The 22,647-nt window shown below is 45.4% G+C and overlaps 1 protein-coding gene across 4 annotated transcripts in view; it reads right to left on the bottom strand.

Annotated features, from left to right (window-relative positions):
- Hecw2 (HECT, C2 and WW domain containing E3 ubiquitin protein ligase 2) overlaps nucleotides 1-22,647 on the bottom strand; it is a 301,655-nt gene that overhangs the window by 111,707 nt on the left and 167,301 nt on the right. For 3 of the 4 annotated variants that reach the window (XM_075956458.1, XM_075956459.1, XM_075956460.1), the window contains exons 3-4: nucleotides 4,912-5,019; nucleotides 1,184-1,278 (exon numbers count right to left, since the gene is read on the bottom strand). In XM_075956458.1, coding sequence (XP_075812573.1) covers nucleotides 1,184-1,278; nucleotides 4,912-5,019 — 203 coding nt within the window. Of the gene's footprint in view, nucleotides 1-1,183; nucleotides 1,279-4,911; nucleotides 5,020-13,324; nucleotides 13,414-22,647 lie in introns of those variants that run through there. The other variant, XM_075956461.1, reaches the window with a different exon arrangement.

The following is a 22,647-nucleotide window of genomic DNA, read 5'->3' as shown; positions in this document are numbered from 1 at the left end:
ACACAATGGTCACTACAGGGATCTGATCGATGTCGCTTTCCCTTGTGGCAGCACCAATAGCAACAATCTCGTTCTCCTTGCCATCTGATTCTGAGCAGTAGTCTGGGCATGCAGACACGCCCACTGGAAATGTCTGACTAATGAGCAAAAGGAAAGGACTGGCTGAATCAGAGGCGCGGGCACTATCAAAGACAGCACACGGCAAAGATGGACAATTCCAAAATGTCATCTATAGGGACTACCTCCTGAAGTGGGGGGTTGAACCTGGCCCCTGTCTATTTCCAAATTAGCAACAGTATATAAAAGCATGCACACACACACACACACACGTGATAGGAGTTAAATTTTTTTCTAGACTTTTATTATTTATTTATTTATTCATTTATTTATTTAGTTGTTGTTCTTGGAGACAGAATTCCTCTGTGTAACAGCTGTCTTGGAACTCACTCTGTAGACCAGACTGGCCTCGAACTCACAGAGATCCGCCTGCCTCTGCTTTCCAAGTGCTGGGATTAAAGGTGTGCGCCACCACAACCTGGCTATCACCTTAAGTTTTACTAATGACAAAAACTGCAAAGATTCCCATATGTCAAAGCCTGTGACTCTTCCTAAACCATCAACCTAATTTTGAGAACTCTAGATTTTTAAAACTGACCTGCCAAGAGAAAAAAGTCAGAAAATTGCAAAAGCAATGACTACCCTTCACCTGAGGGCTCGATGAAGAAGTTGGCTCCCAGAGCGGCCATATTTTACCAAACAGGAGATTCTCACACAGCACTCGGTGAGAAATTTAAACTCAGACCTCTGAGGAAAGCGCCCATACCCGACCCTGCTTATGATCTCGCTGGGCTCCTTCCCCCTTTACACACTGAACGCATGGAAACCCACCTGAGATACAGCACCACCATTTCCTACTGTCCACGTGTAAAACCCTTCACGACAGAACACTGTAGATGACCGTGTTCCCTCGAAGAGTTATTGTACATGGGACAGCTATGTCACAAGTGTTTTTCCACTGATAGGTATCGCAGATGTGGCCGTGGCGGCCTTTACCGCGTTTCCTTTCCTGAAACACACTGTCGTGTTTCCTTTTCATTGTTCCTCGTGACCCTGACAGGGCTGTCCAGGCAAAAATAGGACTCTTAACGGGCTCCAGGAGGAAGCCAGCCATGGGGGGACTCACCATCACAGCCGGGTTCTTCACAGTAATGCAGGGGGTTGTGGCTCGCAGGGCTCCGCTAATGCCATGGTAGTACTTGAAACAGATTTTGATCTCCGCTGCAAAGCAATGGGAGAGAAACAGATGAATCTACATATCTCTCTCAGGCAATCCTCTCTGAACACAATTCCTTCTTTGCTGACCAGTTCCTGATGAGTTTTGCTTATTTGGCTTTTCTCTGTTGCCTTACGTTTCACAGGGTCTTTATTATTATTATTATTATCATCATCATCATCATCATTGTTATTATTTGGTTATTTTGAGACAGGGTTTCTCTGTGGCTTTGGAGCCTGTCCTGGAACTCACTCTGTAGACCAGGCTGGCCTCGAACTCACAGAGATCCGCCTGCCTCTGCCTCCCGAGTGCTGGGATGAAAGGTGTGCGCCACCGCTGCCGGGCTCGCAGGGTCTTAATACGCCACCTAAGCTAGTCTGAACCTCACTCAGTAATAGCACAGGATGGCCTTGAACTCTGAGTCTTCTTACCTCAGCCTCTCAAGAGCTAGGGTTACAGACCTGTGCACCAAGCCCTGGTTTGTCTGCTTTGTGGAAACTTCCTAAGAGCATCGCTAAAGTATCGGGCATATAATAAACTGAATATACTCTGTAGAGCGGAAAGAGAAGAACGTGACCAGAGACTTTTGCCATGTGCCAGGCAGTGCCATGGCTCACTGTTGTCATCTAGCCCTGACTCCAGCCTGCTCTGGGTGACGGGTGAACTGTTGAGATTTCCTGTAAGCCATCCGTGTCTGGATTTCTAATAAGCTAAAGACAAAGAACATAATGTATTTCTTAAGATAAAAGAAAACCCTTGAATATTATATTTTCTAGGTCAGAGGCTGACAGTATCAGAAGTTTTAGAAGCTATCTAGATGGCTTAATCACCTTTCCCCCAAGACTCTGTGCCATTAGCTCCAAAGAGCGGCGTAAGATCGCATTAATGCTGAGAAGCTCTCTTAAGACGGTCCAAGTCAGACACCAGCTCAAGAAGACATTAAAAGGACACCCTTGACTTCTAAGCTCAGAGATAAACACTCCATTTGTTTGATGCCTTGTCTTAACCTCTGTGGACTGGAGCATCTTGGGAGTCTCATCTTTCTGACTTTTCTGAAGTCATGTTGCTCTGCCTAAACATAACGTGGACTATTCTCTCAGCTCTTAAGCACACTGGAGAGTTTCAGTTCCACCGTCCTGGGTTTACACAAGGGAAAAGGAATGACAAACAGGCGGAAACCCACTCTGCCTTCTCTAGCCCACATCAAGATCCAAGCCCATTTCTATTAAACAGCAGGATGAGGTCTGCAGACACTTCCCAAGACAAGTGTCTACTATGTGGCATATTATAAGTGTTATATTTACCATCTGAGACAGCCTCAGGGCATTATGGAGCGCTAACAGAAAAGATGCTAAGAACGGGCTTTGAATTTTTCTCAGACCAGGTTGCCTTGTGGTAGAGATCATGCCCCCAGGCTCCAGGTAAGCACCAAGCATGGTCTTCAGCATTCAGGCGCCAACAGGAAAGTGATTTTACCTCTTCCCTGGCATTTAGTTGGCAATACTGGTCACCTAACCAATTTCTTAAACCGTGGGATCCTTTTAAGGAAAGAACCGTGTTGGAAGTAAAAACCGGCTTTGGCTGTGTTTCCCCGTATGTTCTTATATTTTCTCCACTTTCCATATAACGCCCTCAGATCAGCACCCCAGGCCCAAAGACTTCCCCATGTTCCTGTCACGTGATGAGTTCAGCACTGAACCTGAAAACGGAGGAAAGAAAGTTCTCTTAAGGGCAGGCTGCATGCCTGGCAGTGGATGGCCGAGAGGATGGACCGTGTCTTTGCAGGTTCCTTGTCTCACAACGTCATGCCTGGGCTTTCTGCTGTTTTTGTTTGTTTGCTTTTAATTTTAAAATACATTTTATTTTTATTTCATTCACATATTTTTTTCTTTCTTTCCTAGCATATACATTATGGCTTCCAGTTAGTGTTTTTATGGGATGCCTGAATGTGAAAATGAGTGTTCCGATTGTTTTTTTTTTTCCTTTTTTCCCCCCTGAGACAGGTTTCTCTGTGTAACAGCCCTAGCTGTCCTGGAACTAGCTTTGTAGACCTGGCTGGTCTCAAACTCACAGAGATCCGCCTGCCTCTGTTTCCCAAGTGCTGGGATTAAGGGAATGCGCATACACCACCACCGCCTGATTCTATGTCTGTTTCTTACACATTTTCTTGGGCTCTTTTCCTTCTGTTTGTTTGTTCTGTCCTATTCTGATGCATTAGTTTTTGCTTTATCCTATAATAGTATATAAATTGTATATTTTGGTATTATTTCATGGAAGCTTGTTGGTTTTCTAACGAGAGACAGAAAGGGGGTGGATCTGGATAGATAAAGAGTAGAAGAAGGGGAAACCAAAATCAGGATCTATTATATGGGATCTATTTTCAATCAAAGGAAAAATAAATGAAGGAGGGAAAGAATGGTGTCTTGGTTATGATTTTCTTCATTTTGTCATGTAAAATTTCACAGTTATGATGTTGGAATCTGGGTGCCAGGGCCACGGTCCACCATACTGGCCTCCAGAATAAACTATCTTTTATCCCTTTGGGGTGACAGCTGTACTTCTTGTGCTGACAAGGCTTCAACAGACAATACAACAAGAACATCAGACTATGAAGCAGGACACAGCTTACCCGGAAGAAGCAGGACCAGAGAGGACTGTCGAGCATTGCTGCACTAGAGAAGACAAAGGAAGAAACTACCGGATACCTTTAATACTGATGAAGGCCAGGGACACTAATCTTCTAAAATAACTTTTGATGCTACAGATGTTTTAGAAACCTCACTAAAGACCTTTGCATCAAGTTCCCATCTGTTCAAATGGCACTTGCTATTTTGCTTTGATAAGTCCCGTTATTTCACGTATTCATAGACTCTCTTACAATAAATCCTTTACATGTAGAAATTTTCATTCTTGGGGCTCAGTGTTAATAAAAAAAAAAGTCTCAAAAGCCCATGCTTTCCCATCTGTTAAAGAGAGAAAACTTCTCAAGATACCTGAATTAACCTGGACTGACTGGTAAACTAGCAAATCACCAATCCTATTTTATTCACCTGTTTTCTTACCGTTCTATAATATACCCTGAGAATCCCTGTATCTTTGGGAATATTAGTAGTGAATATAAGCACACACACCCTATCACACTTTACTAAAAACCAACAGACGCAGTATCTCGCATAAACTATGTACTATATTAGCATCTGTATTCACAAATACAACAGGGGATGAATTGGATAATGGTTGATTATCTGCATCCAATTTCTGATTGTTAGTATTTGACGTTGAAGGAGGCACAGACTACCTTACCCGTCCTCCGTTGACCTACACACAAAAGGTAACCATCTGCTGGTAAGAAATGAGGAATATTCAAAGCAAACAAAATTCCTAAGTCAGTCAAAACATTGAACTATTTTTTCTGATTCCCAAAAATCAATGAAGTCACCATTAATTGCCCAGTATTAAATGTTCAATCTCCGATGAGCATTTTCTAAAGCAAAATATTTTCTAAAATGGGGCTTCATGATAGAAACATATGAATAAGAGCCAAAACCGTTAAAAATAACATTCAGATATGACTCTATACATTCAACACACATGCATATTACTCAATTTTAAGATTATCAAGCTTGTCAATTACTTACGTTCCATGAAGTAGGGTCCAGGTTCAATTCTCCAGACAATTTGTCCTTTTTGGGTTCCAGTGACGCCCCTGTTTTTAGAATCCCAGAAGTTGGCTGGAGAATTCTCATCTGGCAAAAAAAAAAAAAACCAAAGGAACACTTTTAGGTTAATTACAACCCATCGTCTCTTACCTCAAAGATCAGCACACATTCTAAAATAAGTAGAAAGAAGGTAATAAAGAGGGCAGACACCAGTGACCGCTGTTTCTAATGGCTACCTCCTAGCCCGTCTGAGTTTCTGCTTTTGCATCTATTGGGGGAAAACTGAAGGTATAACAGGAAAGACGACGGATCCTTTGGGTCTGGCCAGGGTGTTGCCAAAAGATAATCTTGCTGAGAGCAAAGGGTTAAGTTACTTCTGCTTCAGTGCTGAGCTGGTTTGCAAGAAGGGGCTGGAGTAAAATTCATCTCCAGAACCTTTCTCAAAGGTAGGAAGCGAGCTGAGTTGGGAGAATGCAACAGAACTCATGGACGAATGAAGGAGCCAGGGACAGCAGCTGAGCCAGGCAGCAGCAGATCTGGCGGACCCGTCTTAAGAGGGTCTATGAAGTCACTATGTCCTCCAGGACAAAGGTGGCAACAGGAACAGGCAATGTCTCCACTGTGGTGTGGAAGAAAGATAGAAACAACGGTGTCCCAGAGGACAGCATTTCCCAGGCTTTCCTCACACCACCCAGAAGCCGTAACGCTTGCCTCACCTCCTGAGGTAAAAGCCAAGGTATTTATGCTTAGGAGACTCTCTGATTGCCTCTGCGTCTTCCCTGCCAAGAGGAGGGACAGATACGTAGTTTACAGTATACTGGCTTGAAACTTTTGATTGGAAAAGATACACTAGCATTGGCTTTTCAAGTCACATGGGACAAAACAGGCAGGATAGAGTACAACCTCCAGTAAAGATGGGGAGACAGAGAAATGATTCAGAACACAAAGGCATGGTCCTACGTGGGGAAACAGCCCTCTTCTCAACTGGAAAGAAGCAGAAAATGGGCCAGGATTGGGGGCTCAGGAAGATCGCTATCAGTGTTCATGGTGGGCTGGGGTTCAGACAACCTACTCCATCAGTATGTCTGCCTAGAAGGCCCTCAGGCAACCACTACACACTGGATTTCAAAGGTGTGCACGGTACCTGGGGCTTACTGTCTGCTGCCTGGTCACTGAACTTCTTGGCCAACCTAATTCCAATTGTGTTCAAGGCAACAGTTGCGCCTGCTCCAAAAGACTGGCCCCCTCCCAGTCTTCTGCAGCTAAACAAAGCTGCACGTGGCCAGTAAGATGTAAGTGAGATTTTACTGGGGTTGAGGGGACTTCAGATAAGATTGTTCTGGTTTAAAGTGGGTGGGGATGGGCTGAGCATCTTTTTGCTTGTTTTTTTTTTCTTGCAATTTTCTTTGCTGAGAGCCACAAATTAAGGGGGCAGAGCAAGGAATACGAGAAGCAGCTGTGATAGCCTGTAGGGTTCTGAAACCATCTGTACTTAGGCTCCCTGCTACCTGGGAAGAAGTGAGTTTCTATCTGGCTAACACACTGCAGTCTTATCTGTTCACTGCGGACGAACGTTATTCCTGATGGGTACGTACACCGTAAGACCCACTAGGGATTTAGACTCATCGTTACCAGCCTGCCCAGGAATAATGCTCTAGGTTACACAGGGTAGTTCCTTCACTTACTTCTCGCAAAATCAGAGCTGCTTAGATGGGGAGAGGAATTCTCAAACTTTTGCAAACAAATTTACCTCAACTCTTATTTACTTGAAAACAGAGGGACAAGGAGTAGCAAGTGTCTGCTTGTAGCTGAGAGTGGAGGCATGTGCCTATAACCCCCACACTTGGGAGGCTGAGGCAGGAGGAATATAATTAATTATCAGGTTAGACTTGCTATAGCACAGTCCTGTCTCGGAAGAACAGCAACAACCAAAACGACCAGAGAGGGGCAACAGCGCACATGAGTGAGTTCCTAAAAATAATTTGGCCGTTACCCTTGACCCCAGGAAGGCACAGCTCAGGATTTCTCTGACTATAACACGCCCATGAGGAAGCTGTGCTTCTGTAAGCGCATCTGCCCTTCTGGTCCCACTGAGATCTTTCTTCTCAAACAATCAGTGAAAGTCAATTAAGTACGTACTGCAACACACAACATCAGCAAAGCAGACCAGACATCAGTGGAATGAGGAGAATCATTCTAAGGGCTCTTCAGGACCAGGAGACTCTCAGGGGTGCTACATAATCCTTTACCTATTCTTGGAAGAGGCAGGGAGAGAGACCCAGTGTGGGCAGCTCTTGACCCAGTCACATGCATTTTGAGGTGGAAATATCAGTCTCAGGAGGAGGAGAAGAGGCACGGTAGACCATCGGCATGCCACGTACCCCCCAGACTATAAGAAATCATTATCTCTGACTTTAATGGTTCATACTCCATACAGAAAACTCCATTGGGTAGCTAATAAATACGTGAAGATGCATATCATCTTTATCACAGAGGGAATAAACACTAAAAGCACATGGAGAGCTCATCTCACCCTAGTCAGAATGACCATCCCCAGAAAAGCAGATGCTGGCGAGGATGTGGGGAGAAGGGTGTTGATGGGAATGTAAACAATCCCAAGCCGCAAAGAAATCAGAATGGAGGGTTCCTAAAAGCAGAAGTACCAAATGATCTAGCCATACTACTTCTGAACATATATACTCACAAGAACCAGGGTTAGCGTACACTAAATATACCCACGCGCTCGTGTTCACCGAAGCACCATAGACAAGTTATGGCACTGGCCTAGGTGCCCATCAACAGATGACTGAATAAAAAATGTGGTAGAGATACACAGTGGAGCTTTGTTAAGTCGCAAAGAATGAAATCATGTTGTGTACCGGCAATCATCCTGCCAAGCAAGTAAGGCATGGTCGCAAAGAACAGCCTCATGTGTTTTGTCGTAAATGGAATGTGGTGGGGGGGGGGGGAGGAAACAAGGAAATAAAGGGTACCGTTAGGAATGTGGAGGAAAGATGGGTCCATTAAATCCCAATGCTTAACACATGCCTGAGTGTTCAGGCTGAAAAGAATGTATGATGAGATACAGGCTAGAGAGAATACAGAAATCACATGTATGGTGAGATGCAGGGTAGAAAGAATACAGACATCACATGTATGGTGAGATACAGGGTAGAAAGCTGTTGGTGAGGAGCTCAGTGCACGTGAGTTTTAAATCCAGGGTCTCATACACACCACACAAGCGGTTACTCACTGAAATACACACCCAGGCCAAGTCACTCTTCCTGACAACATGGAAATCTGTCATGGAAAGATGTCTCCATCCCAAGAGAATAGCACCAAGTATAAAAAAAATTCTAAATTCTCTACAAGTGCAACATAGAGGAATTAAAAACCCAATTTTCCAATATGATCAAGTAAAAGAAAAAAAAACACCCTAATCTTTACAAATGGTTTTGTTTATAGCTGGCCACTTTCTTTCCCTGGATCTCTTAAAGGTAAATCCAAATCTACCCCACTGTCCCCATGTTCTCTGTTTAGTTACCCTCTAACTTACAGAACAGAGACAAGGTTGTCATAGCACCCAAATGATGGAAGACGTCAGGCCTGATCACCCTTGCCTCTTCTAGATCCTCTCTCTATTATCCTTCTGTATTCATGCGCCCTGGTTGCCTTCCTGTTCAAGATTCCACTCCCCTTGATGACAGTGTGGTTGATCTAATTCCCCCGCCCCGCCCAAATTCACTACCTTCTCTCACCTGAACCTTTAACCTCTCCTCACAGAGGGTCCTTACTTCTACTCAACCTAGCAACACACCAGCTTCCATGATTTCACCTTACTCTTTGCCCACTGTCTTCCCTGTTCCCCTTCTCATCTCGTTCCGATTTGTCTTGCTACCATGAATGACATTTCTGCTATAGTCTAGGAGCATGTACTTCTTCTCTAGGGAAGAAACTGCAGCACGAACCAAAAAGACAAAGAAGTAGAGACTCAATGAATTGTAAAGACTATCTTTAAACTCGATTCTCAAAATACTATGAAAACCCCAAAACAGTGACAGAGATGGGCATGAAAGTTATTTATAAAAGATTAGTTTTTACTATATATAAGCTTTGGATTTACAGAAAACCTACAATAAATTATCTTTTACTATAATGATATGTAGGAAATATGATAAGTCATATCAAACATTTCCAAATATATTTTGGATTTTGAAATGCTTCTATATCTACATGAATATCTCTAAGCTCTTCCTACCCCCAGATTCTAGAGATAAAGTAAAAACAAATAGGAAAAACCCTTCTCAAAGACCCCACTACAGTGCTAACCAACTCAGGGCAGTTAAACATAGACATGAAATTTACAGAGAAAGATTTTCATGATAGTCTGTGTCAGAAAAATGAAAAGTCATGCTTACAAATATCCCCTTGTTGCAAAGTAATTCTGTCTCCTCTCTGTATTGGGGGGGAGGTAGGAAAATAAACATAAGATGATTTTCAATTTACCCCTTGGACATAAATTGAGAACAACTCTGACTCCATAGTGGGTCACAGAGAAGCAGGTTCAGCGGTGGCTGCATTCAGGAATTGGACATTCAACCTAGTTAGGTTTGAATGAAAGCTGCTAAACTCCACGTGTGGGCAAGGCTCACACCTTCAGCAGAGACTGCGCGGCTCTGCTGGACAGTCGTGATTGATGACATGCAGCAAGGGTTGCTGGACTCTCACCCGACATTGAACGCTTGACTATGACAGAGATCTGAAGCCCACAGCAGAGGGGAGGGGGGTCTTCACCTTTGAATCTACCAAACGGATCACCAATTTTATCGCATCGTTTGAGAAACCACCAACAAACTTTCTCACGGATTGGAAAACCTAGCATTTTTTTTTAAACCCAGCCTCCCTAGGTGCCAACAAAATCCTCTCTGAATGGAAAAAAAAAAAAGAACATGTCAGGCATGATTAGAGGTCACAGAGGTTGCAGGCCACCCACTGAAAACTCACCCCCTAGGTCAGAGTGGCCTTAGAGCTACTTGTCTGGACACTTTAGACGATAGAACAATATTCTGAGAGACACACTAGAGATGGTAAGAAAGGACAATGGTGTATCATAAAACAAAACAGCAACCTGGAGGGAGGGAGGGAGGGAGGGAGGGAGGGAGGGAGGGAGGGAGGAGGGAGGGAGGGAGGGAGGAGGGAGGGAGGGAGATAGTCCACTGGTCACCTCACCACCCCTTCTCTGATCATTCAGATTCTTACCCTGATATCTGACTCCTGACTTTTACTGATAAGATTAATTAGATAAATGCTTCACTGTTTGCTCCAATGCACTGTCTGTCCGCGCCACAGCAGGCATCCATGCTGAGCAAGCTAGAGCGTCACTTACTGGAAACTTAAGCAGGGAACGGAAGAGACATGCAATAAAAACCATGCCTGTTGTACGCAGAGCAACCCATAGAGGGAGGAGGACAGTCCCTGGTTCTAGGAATAGGCAGACACTGGTTCTCCAGCCTGAACCTGAACACGCAGCGCTTCCTGTCGCCTGCCCAGTGCAGAGAGCTGCAGGACACGTAAACACCCACCCTTAAAGCAAACAGCCACGAACAAGGCTCTGCCTCTTGAGCTCGGCAGTGGATGGTGGCTCACCCGTCTCTTGCCTCTCCATGTCAGTCCACCGTCCCAGAGTTCCATACTATATATAGACCACACGCCCCCTTTTACTCAAACAAGTCCACCAAGGCCAGCATTCCCTGTGCCCAACCTTAGCCAAAACAGAAAGCTCCCGTTCTCCATCATTTAGCAGAACCCTCAGTGCAAGACATCACCGGTACCGAGTCCAAAGGGACCCTCTATGTGCCGAGAAATGTATGCCTTCTGTCTTTTTTTAAAAAATATTTATTTATTTATTATATATACAATATTCTGTGTGTATGCCTGAAAGGCCAGAAGAGGGCACCGGACCTCATTACAGATGGTTGTGAGCCACCATGTGGTTGCTGGGAATTGAACTCAGGACCTTTGGAAGAACAGGCAATGCTCTTAACCTCTGAGCCATCTCTCCAGCCCTGCCTTCTGTCTTTTAGGTACAGTGCCCACCCTGAAGATGCAACGGGTACCACACCCTGGCTGCAGCAATCTGACTACGGTTCCTGGAATTACAGTAGTAGCTCAGCCGCATCCCTCCTCTCTAGGACACGGGCTCTGTGTCTTTAGTCTATGAAGTGCTCACAGTATCGGCTTAGAAGGGCTGCGAGGAGGATATGAGCAAACCGTGCAAGCCAGGCACATCCTAAGAGTACAGAGCATTTGTCCAGTTTTTCATCAGCTTCAACCTTCTTTCAAAGGGGGCTGACTTCCATCTGCCAGAGCCCATGTCTTCAACCTCACTTCATGTTTTCATATTTTAGTTTTTTTAACTTTGATTTGTGATGTGTGTGTGTGTTCATGTATGTTTGGATACATGCATCTGGAAGCCAGAGGACACACTCAGGTGTCACCCTTGGGAACAGAAACAAGGCCTCCCATTGGCCTACAGCTCACCCTTTGGGCTAGGCTGGCTGGCTAGTGAGCTCCAGGGATTGTCCTGTCTCCATGCAGACTCAGCAATAGAAAGCACACACCACCACTACACCAGGACTTTTTTTTTAAACAAGGGTTTCTGGAGGTCAAACTCAGGTCTACATGCTTGGGAGACAAGTACTCTACCAACCCAGCTCCCCCCCTCTCCCCCCTCCCCGCTTCTCAGCTTTTGCTTTTAATTTTGTCTAATTTCTCATTAAATATATATAAATAAAAGCATGGTTATTTTTGTTTCTGAAACTTTCTTTGTATGTATGTATGTCAAGTGTGGGAATATATGAAAAACATTGAGCACATAGGGAAGCATTTATCTAATTAATCTTATCAATAAAAAAATCAATAAAAAGTCAGATATCAGGGTAAGAATCTGAATGACCAGAGAAAGGGTGGTGGGGACCAGAGGCCAGCAGGGACTATGTTAATCACTCTGTACCTTATCTTTTGCACTTCAGGTTCTACCATCGAAACTGGAGCTCACCAGTTGGCTAGGATGGCTGAGCCTTGAGCTCCAGAAATCCTCTTGTCTCTAACCCCCCCCCCCCCCCATTGGAGTTACAGGCATGCGCTGTGGCATCCACATCCAACACAAATTCTGGGGATCTGAACTCAGGTACTCAGACTTGCAGGGCCACCACCCCAGCCAAAGGCTCTGCTTTCTTGACCAACACTTGCCACAAGGCTGCGCATCCAAGACATGCCCTTGGGCGTCAGTATGCTGTACCGTAATCTGAAACTACCCTGAAGCGTACGACTTGGTAGACCTGACTGGTTCTGCAATGGACGTCACTCGGTGCCTAATGAGTCTTAAATCAAGTTCCCCCAAGAACCACCTGGGGGTGCCCTCCTCTCCCCACACAAGCAGATAGATTGATTTTTCAGCAGCATGTGTATAGAGTGTCACCAGGAATGATCGTGGGTTTTGATTACACATCCTCCTTTCTTTATTCTCATTATTACAAAAGATAATTTCCAGAGGCAGGAGCAAAAGTCAACGGGAACGGGTCCTTGCCTCGCACAGAAAGCCCTAGGTTTGGTCCCGGGAATCACATACATTAGGCTCAGTGTCAACATCTGCTAAGCCCGGGACTCAGGAAATAGAGGCAGAGCATTGTAAGTTCAAACTCATCCTTGGCTATCTAGCAACATCAGGGCCAACCTGGAATTCGTAAAATCCTGTTTCTCTCTGTGTGTCTCTGTCTGTCTACCTCCTTGGGTCACTCAAAGAGAATCCTCTTTATTTTTAATTTTAATATTATCATTAAATCCATGGTTCCCACATGCTTGCCCACAGACTGTTTACTTTGAAAAGAAATGGACGCTGACACCTCGTTCCCTGAAAGAAGAGAGCTTTAAATTTCATTAAAAAATAATAATAACCTTCTCCAGGGGCAAATAATCCATTCTGATATGAGAGAGAGAGAGAGAGAGAGAGAGAGAGAGAGAGAGAGAGAGAGAGAGAGAGAGAGAGAGACTCAATCTCGGCCACTTCCAAAAGCAGTCTTGGAGGGAGCAGTATTTACTTCTCAAGTAAAGCAATCCCCTCGGACTGGGGGGCTCTAGAATTCAACGATGGGACTTCCTGTTTACTACAGAGGTTTCCCGTCTTAACCCCGAGGCCTGCTCTCCGGCTTGAGTTGTCAATTAAGTCAAGGCGACAAACACACCACCCAGTTCACTACTAACCACCCATTACCCGCGGAGGGGACTACGTTAAAGAACTTCTCGGAGTGAAAGGCAGAGAGAACAGAAACCCAAACAGAGCAGATGTCAGGTAGGAGCGAAATTCATTCCACGGAATTTTCCTATAGCTTACCTTTGACAGTCACGGAGAGTTCCCTTCTGCCTTTGCGCGGCAGGATCCGACAGCTCAAAGCAGGTATAAGAAGCAGCAAGAGGGAGAAGGCACATTCTACTTAAAACAGTGCTCTTGGTCTAGCCACTTGGCTGCTCCGTCACACAGCAGCTGGAACCAAAGCCACGGCCGGTCTGGCGTCCTTGGGTGGCTCTCGGAGCGTGCCAGGTCCTCTTCCCTGATGCCCCTGCTTCTCCCCGTTTCCTCGGATGCTCTACAAATGGAATGCTAGGTAGGACTAGCAGTGACCTCGACAGAATAGTCCTGTCCCGCTGAGAAAAACACTGAGCCACCCTGGCCACACACCAAGTCTTGTTACTGCTCGGGCATCCTAAGTGACAAAGCCTGTCACATTATGTCCCTTCTGCCGGGGCAGTTGTGGCCACTCCCTGGAAAGGGGACAGGATGCAATCGCCCCATCCTCCCCTCAGCTTCCTTCCTTTGCTTTTCCATGGGAGAATTCCAGGGAGCGAGCTAGGCGCACACTCACTCACACACACAGTAGGCTGTGGTCAAAGGGGACCGCCTGCTATCGCACAGGGGAGTTTGCAGTCTGAGAGACTCAGAGGAGAGAGAAGCTTCTGTCTGGGATCTCAGTCTGCAGCTCCCTTTTATGGGCTTATGGCCCTCTGCGAGGCTAGGAAATGGGCTCCGAGTAGCCAAACCAATCAGTCCAGCGTGGAATCTGTAGACTTATCATCTCGAATTATTAAAAGTTTGCCTTTGCAAACACCATATGGCTTTAATGAAATCTCATTATCATTAACAGTCATCAATTCAGAAGTTATTTCCTGACCTTCCTTTTAATGGATAAATGACCACGATGATCAATATAACTACTGCCAAAACTTACATGTGTTACATATAATTTTAGGTAGATAGAGAATAGAGTGTTTCAGACATTCTTACTGTTGCTTTATGCTCCTCCCCTCCTCTGTGCTAACCTCCCTCTCCCCTCCCTAATTAAAGGCCCCCTTTCCCCCTTTCAAATCAATTGCACCCTGCTCTTCTCTTATTTCTCTCCTACCCACGGTCCCTTTCTGCTTCCCTGGTTCCTGCAGTTACTCCAGGTTCTGCGACATCTTCACTTCTGGAGATTTGGAGCTAGGAGGCTCCGATGAGGGAGAACGTGTGATGTTTGTCCTTCTGGGACTGGGTTACCTCACTCAGTGCGGTCTTTTTATAGTTCATCCATTTACCTGAAAATTTCATGATTTCATTCTTTCTTTACAGCTGAATATTGTCCCATCGTGTGTAGGATTCCCGTTCTCATGGTCTGTTCATCTACTGAGGGCCACTTGGTTTCTTTCCATTTCCCAGCCATTGGGAATACAGCAGCATTGAACAAACCTGAGTGAGTATCTGTGGAGCAGGCTGGTGAGCCCTTCACACGCTGAGGAGCGGTGTAGATCGGTCAAGTCAGGCTGTCTCTGTCTGTCTGTCTGTCTGTCTGTCTGTCTGTCTCTCTCTCTCTGTGTCTGTATATTCCCACCTGGACTGACAACACTCCCTCCCCCCTCAAGAGCCATAGACTATTTAGCATCCAAGCAAAAGGCATGGTAAGCCCCCTTTTGAGCTGTTAGTCAGGATCATCTAAGAGACTGCCAAAACAGTACAGGCTATCGCTGTTACCCTCGTTTGCCCCCCAGATGCTGAAGGTTTGTCCCAATTGCTGAAAATACCATGAACTTCAGACACAAGACCTGAGACATAAGATCTGAGGTGGTTCTGACCTGAAAGTCCTCGCTGGGGACTGGTTTTTATGATGCCAGAAGGTACCAAGTAAGTAGAGGGAAGTCACTGATGGTCCTACTCAGCTACGGTGCCCATGAACTAAAGCAGTGGTTAGCATGGCACAACAGTCCAAAGGGAGCTGTAATAGTTCTTATATCTTGGCAATAAGCAGCAGCTCTCTAACTGGACACATGGATCATTCACCAAGAAGGAATCATGCCTGGTACTGGAAACCTAGCCAACTATCCAACGCCACTCACAGCTAAAAAAGGAGAATGAGCATTTTATTGAATCGGAATATTCCTTACTACACTCTAAATAGGTATCTTTATGCCACAGATAATTATATACCATCCTTCCTCAAAGAAACATTTCTTTGCAACAGACAGAGACCATCACGGAAGTCACAACCAATCAACATGCAGAGAATAAGTGACCGGGTATTGCCAAGCTCAACTGGTCCATCCACAATACAACTCCCACACCTAAGCCTCAAGAATCATTGCGGGAGATGGGGAAGGAAGAGAGATAGCAAGAGCCAGGAGAGCGGGAAGTGTGCGGTGAGACTTCATCTCCTAGAAATGTCAGAAGCTACACACACAGTCTCACCAGCGTGGCTGCCTAAGCAATACCTGGAGGAGGAAGATGACACCAATAGACAAGTTAGGGGGATTGGCGTAAAGCTCACGGGGCCTCAACTTTAGACAAAGAAGAACTACAAGCCTCTAAGGAATGCTGAGGGCAGGGGAAAGGGTCTTCCGCAGAGCACATGAATTGGTTATCCAGCCCCGAAACATGCATACATACAAATATACAGACTAAGAAGATCATATTTATCTATTTAGGAACACATATGCATATGTGTGACAATAATTAAAGAAGTGGAGACCATAGTTTGAGAGAGAACAGGGGAGTGCATGGGAAAGGTTAGAGGGAGGGAAAGGGGAAATGCTCCAAAAGCAAAAACATACAGCTAGTACCCTTGTCTTATTCTCAAAAGAGTCTGGGTAGGGGAAGACCCAGTTCAGACCCATTAGTATTTCAAGAACGGAGCTCAGAGAAGGTACTAGGTGTGGAGAGATGGTGTGTCCCTCCCTTCATAAAGAAGAAAAGTTAAATATACAACGATATATTATAAGGAGAGTACATTCTATGCAGAAGAAAGAGACGGCCCAAAGAGCCAGCTGCTGCACCCATGACCTGATCCACAGACTAAAAGGAAGGTCACTCCAGGAAGCAGCGAGCCCTGACCTGAGCCATGAAGGGTACAGATAGGCGGCTGGCTTTGGAGGGGAGGGAGGTGACTGCGGGAAGGGCCAGGCAGAGGCCCAACAGTGAGCAGCTGTGTAGCACTTCCAGGAATGCAGAGGGTCAGGGTGAGTGGGGGGCTGGAGGGGGAACTGGGAGGGAGGGGAGGAGGGAAGGAGAGAGGGAGGGAGGGAGGAGGACAAGCTCTAGGAATTTGAAATATCAGACCACAGGGAGAGACAGAAATGGCTAATATCAAATATCTCTTCCCCCCAGCACCCGATCCCGTTCTGACACCTCAACTGATTATTTTTAGAGTCCTTAGCATTCAAAACTATCGATTCTGAAGGATGCCTGTGGGAGGCCTTGTGGTTTGTGGCCGTTGAATGGATTAATCATAGAAAATTAAAGACACCATTTAACTAAAGGAGCTTATTCCCCAAAGCTCGCGGGACGCTTCCTGGCAGCAAGGCAGGGGAAAGCTAAGACACAAATCCTCAGATTACAACACAATGTGACAACAGAGTCCTTCAGTGTCTCCAGCTTCCTTCATGCCACCAGCAAATGCAAACCAGCACCAAGGTTTGCACAGCAGGACGGAAAAGCCTTTAGGGATCTCCTCTGTGTTTAGGAGCCCAGCGTGCTGGAGTCCGACATCACCAGTACACACTATTGGAGCTTCCCGGCATGGGCCTGCCTCTGCTGCACTTTTGCTTGGTAGCTTCTCCCTCTGCCTTTGTGTTTGGAAAACATCCAGAGAAACATTCCTCTCCTCACTCTGTTTTGAGATTTCTAAATCCCATTTCTACATAAATTAGAAAGATCCCTGACTTTAAAAAAAATCAAAATTAAGATTTAAAATCTAAATATATGAAATACATGGTCTTTAAAACGTAGCTTAGAAAGTGGCAATCAACCAAATTCAATAATAAAGAATGACCGTTACCTATGAAGAATTTCCCACAGGTGTTGTTCGTAGCATCCATGACAAGCCATTTACAAACTCTCTCCGAACTTTGCCACTTCAGCCCCTCACCTGGGCGGCAAAGAGACAGAAGTTGTCTGCGCCACATTTTGGCTAGCTGGACCTCTGTCTAGGTCTAGTGCAGGTAACCACAGTCCACGTGAGTTCACGATTTCCAACAGCCGCGTCTTGTGCAGAAGAGAGGATTTCGTAATGCTCCTCCCACCCTTACGTTCTTTCTGCCTTCTCTTCTCTGATGTCCTGAGCCTTGGTGTCGGTATTGGCAGTGTGTGTGTGTGTGTGTGTGTGTGTGTGTGTGTGTGTGTGTGTTGGGGACGGGGGGTTATATAGACCGGGGATTATATATAGACGGGGAGGGGGGGGGTTATATACTTCTTTGATGTTCTGAGCCTTGGTGTCGGTATTGGCAGTGTTGTGTATATGTGTGTTGGGGACGGGGGTAATATAGATGCTAATTTAGGATCAAGCATTCAATCTCTTATTATATCAGCCCTTTGGCTAGCTATGCATCTCTCCACTGACTGATGTCAATTGCAAAACAGAAGCACCAACCTTGGTCAGAGACGCTATGCTGTCTCTTATCCCAAACACAAAACTATCGGAAGCCAGGATGGATATGAGCATAGATTTTAGGCGTGCAAGACATTGCAATTCAAATAAAACCAGTGGTGGAGAGAATAATGCCAATCATTTTATTTGAATTGATTCCCTTGATCTGCAAAATGGAAACACTGTGAAGCTTTACATAGGAGTGAGAGGGCAGCTCGCCTGGAAACACATCCAAGAGAGGCGCTGCTGAAAGCCTGCACCAGGAGACGCCAACATATTTGCATCAGCAAGCATGCTCAGAATCAGCATTAGAATTTTGTATAGTATATAGATGAGTCCGAGTCAAACATATTTTGCAGGTTTTTATGACACGAAGCAATGTTTTTTGAATTTGATTGCACACACATTAAAATCCTCTGGGACTCTTGCACAACAAGGAGAGGTGTTGGGAATCTGTGTTGTCAAGAACGAACCCGTGCAGTTCTGACTCGGGCCATCCTCGAGCCACAGTTTCAAAGACTGGTTGGCATTCCCAGCATTGTCAAAGCCAGGTGCAAACACATTCTCCGTAGTCCCGCTCCTGGTCAGCAGCTGGCGTGGAGGCCCCTGCGGTTCCAACTTGTGCTATAAGGACACTGCCAAGAACAACGTTTTTCCCTTCCAAGTTAAACACGGTGTTTATAAAAGGCATAAGATGGGGACCCTGGAAGGATGACCTCTTTCCACACAGTGGGTGATGTCACAGTAATAACTCCCGCATCCTAGCTGCCAAGACCTTTACCTGGGAAGACTGAAAAATAAGAGCTCTCCCCCAACACTATTCTGTCTCCTATTGAAAAAAAGAATAAACTTAACCTTTACATATCCAAATTTACCCTCTATGCCATAAATTAACATACTAAGTTGGTCCCTTACATTTCCTTAATGTTTGTTTAAAGTTCAACATGAGACATTTTTCTCCTTTCATTATATGGTTAAGAACTCTCTGACGGCTTGTGACAATCGTTCTGGTGATGTTTCCAAATCAGACACCTTTGCCAAATGATCAGCCTTCTTCAGTTTTGGTCCCGCATCCGTGAGTGCGGCACAGCAACAACACAAAGCTAGAGCTGTTCAGCAGGCTTGTGAAGCCGTATAACACGAGGAGGAAGGAGCCAGGCACAGGGCGCGCACTCCTCACCTGGCTGCTCTCAGGTGTCAGGAATGACTGAAGAAGCTTTCGGACTATTCTCTTGACGACAGTCACATGAGGGGAGCAGCGGCAACTCATCGGGAAAGCAGCGACCTCGTGGGAGGAGATCCCACTCAAATGTTCAGGGAAACAAAAGCAACAGCTTTGGAAGGATAGAATTGCCTATTTTCAACTAACTCAAGGAACTGTGTTGGTGTTGTTGTTGTTTTGGTTTATTATACACTTTAAAATAATCATTTTGGGAAAGGTTAAATATAGCAAATAAAACTGAAATCATAGAACATCTTTGTACCAATAGATGGCATCCATCCAAGGTGCCTTTCCTGGAACAAACTGTAACAGCTAGGTTCACTTCCTCCCTTCCCTGACAAGCTATATTTAAGAGCTTGTAAGCGATTTCATTATAAAATACTCTCATTACGACCTGTGATTTTACCTTCTAACCCGCTTCAAGGATTCTATGCAAACATCTCAATCAAACATTTGAAAAACACATTTTTTTTTAATTTAAAAACTTCCTTCAAGGGAAAAAGAAATCAGAAGATGAGAGGGAGAAAACAGAAGTGCCAGGAATGATTCCTTTACACATAAAAAAAATCATTTGTTATGACTTAATAATCCAAGTCAGATGCAGGAAAATGCTGAAACTATTCTTAAAACACGCCCACTTATGGCTTTTTGCATTGGCCTCCAAAAAAACGCTGTGACTTGTCAAAGCCCATGAAATATTTTTAACACATGAGCTTAGAACAGCTTAAAACACATCTTGCCACTCACCAAAAAGGGCAACTTCATTTAGGTCCCACTGGCGGGACTACAGCGAGGAAGGGAACAACACGCTTGAAAATCCTACACGAGCAATGGCTGAGAAACTTACAGGGTGGGTATTGCCCCAAACCAGCGTTGGCATCACAAATAACAGGAGTGCCAAGGGCCAGAAATGGCTCAGGGGGACAAAGGCACGATGTCAAGTCTGATGACCTGAGTTCAATCCCCGGGACCTACGTGATGTAAGGAGAGACCTCACTCCTGAAAGTTTTCCTCTGACAGCCACACACACGGGATGGGGGACATGTGCCTCCATGCATACATGCAGAATAAATCAATGGAACTTTCTAAAGTGAAAAAAAAATCAAAGACTAGGAAAGGTAGGTATCAAGCCTCTCACCTATCTTTGGCTGGAATGCAAATCTGCACCACACAGCGGCAACATGGAAGCCCAGCTTGGTCCTAGTCAAGACCCTTGTGGTACCCACCAGTGACAAGAGCTGTGGAGGCCAGTGGGAGTGGCTAAAGGACATTACCCGGGAACGAAAACACAAATCTGGCAAGGGCAGCATCTCAGAGGACAAACGAGAGTGTTATCAGGGTTACTAAGACAATGACCGGGCCAGAAGATGATAAAAAATGCCACACAAAAACAACAATGTGATTCCTATAGTCCCAAACCAGGCAAATTTGGCCTATAGTTTCAGAAGTCAACTCTCAGGAGGACTTTAAATGGAAGGGAAACACCCTCTATTTTAATCTGATGGCAGTTACAAAGGCTTGTGTGTTTGTTAAAATTCATGGCGCCACACACTTTCCATGAGAGCATCCTAGGGTCTTCTGGGTTAGTCCTCAGGAGGAATCATGAAGAGTCATTGGATTTTTTTGGTATGTGAGGCCAGGACAATGGCTCCCTCAGATGAGGGTGGTCACTGGGAGAAACAGTAGACAAGCCTCTGGCACCGGAAAGACTGCCCTTTTATCCAGGGGCTACTTCCACAAATACACCCCCTTAAAGCTGAAAACATTATCACCATACTTTTCTGTATGTTGGCATGTTGCTTCTTAACACAGGGGAGTGGAGCAGGAGAAAGAGGTCCAGCTCAACAGTTGAAATCGTAATACTAGACAGTTCTTGTTCTCGGGCATAATAAAGACTTTCTGGAATAGCTGTCGTGTAAGGCCACTGAAGTCTGCTCAGCAGCACATTTAAACATCAGCTAACTGGTGTAGAAGGTCCTTCTGTATTTGTGCTGCTTTCATTGGTTGAATAAAGAAACTGCCTTGGCCTTTTGATAGGGAAGAGCTTAGGGAGGCGTGGAAAAGAGAACTGAATTCTGGGGGGTGGTGTGGTGGTCGCCATGAAGCTCCTGCCTGAGACTGACGCTGGTTAGAATCTTTCCTGGTGAGCTATGGCCTCGTGGTGTTACACAGATTGGTAGAAATGGGTTAGATCAGGATGTGAGAGTTGGCCAAGGAGAGGCTAGATATAATGGGCCAGACAGTAATTTAAGTAATACAATTTCTGTGTGGTTATTTTGGGTGTAAGCTAGCCGGGCGGTGACAAGCAGCCCACTTGTTCCTGTTACAGCAAACATCTAGACATAGCTTCCCTTAAGTGCACAGTCCCTGTAAGCCTCCTGCCTTTGCTGCTGGGCTGTATCCACAGTGGACAGCATCACCAACCCTCTACCAGCCTTAACCTTTACTTCCTCCCTATACCCAGCCTTGGGTGGGGCAGAGGAAAGATAACATGACCTTCTGTTTTTCCTGGGCGTGTAAGCGGCCCTGCATGCAGGACTTCTAGGGCTACAGCTAAGCTTCTCAAAGCCTTCTGTGGAGGCCTCTTCCAGTTGGCAGAACTGTCTGGGGAAAACAGGAGGTGTGGTCCTGTCAGAGAAGGTGTGTCAGCAGGGGTGGAGTTGGGGCTTCAAGTGTGTCCTCTGCTTCCTGTTTGTATCTTGGGACGTGAGTTCTCAGCTGCCAAATCTGCTTGTCGGCTGCCGTGTTCCCCCACGACAATGGTGATGAATTTCTATGTCTCTGAAACAGTAGGCTTCAGGGAAACCCTTCCTTGTAGAGGTTGCCTTGTTCATGGCAATAGAAAATGGAATAGAAAATAGAAACCCAAGACAGCAGGGCCATTTATACCAAGTGATCAACGAGCTGGGTTAAATAAGAGAAAGTCTATAAGGGACTGGAGAGATAGTTTGATGGTTAAGAGTGCTTGCTGCTTTTGCAGGGACCCCGGTTCAGTTCCCAGGCACCCTGTCTTGGGGCTCACAACCACCTGTGACTCCAGTTCCTTTGAGTAGTTACACCCACGTGCATATGGGGTGTAAATACACATACACGCATAATAAAACATAAACATCAATCTTTCTAATGTATAAAGAAGAGCCATACAAATGAGGCTTCTCCCAGAGTAGGGAGAAGGGAGGCAATCTGCTAGGGACGAGGCTTTTGGCTGCTCCAGGCACAATTCCTTAGTACGGTCTTCATTGGCTACTGTGGTTGGAGGGTTGTAACTCTCCAGAACCACTGTAGAGCTGGGAAGAGAGATGAACGATGTCAGCAGCGAGCACTACAGGTCAAAGCCAGCTCTATGAAAAGAGATTCGACCTGTGTCCCGAACAGACGTCTGACAAAACGTGAAAATCTTTATTTGCTTGCCAGAGTTCTGAACAGGACAGTTGGACAGTTTTTCCCAGCATTTCTAGTAATGTTCAGAAGAGTGTTTGAGAGTTCCTATGGCTATCATTCCATTGACTCTGTCTCTTCAAAGTCCCCTGCTATGGCTTGAATATG

Source organism: Microtus pennsylvanicus, chromosome 22 (assembly GCF_037038515.1).
Source record: "Microtus pennsylvanicus isolate mMicPen1 chromosome 22, mMicPen1.hap1, whole genome shotgun sequence".
NCBI classification, from domain to species: Eukaryota; Metazoa; Chordata; class Mammalia; order Rodentia; family Cricetidae; genus Microtus; species Microtus pennsylvanicus.
Note: the sequence above shows the minus strand (reverse complement) of the source record. Positions and strands in the feature narration are given on the sequence as shown.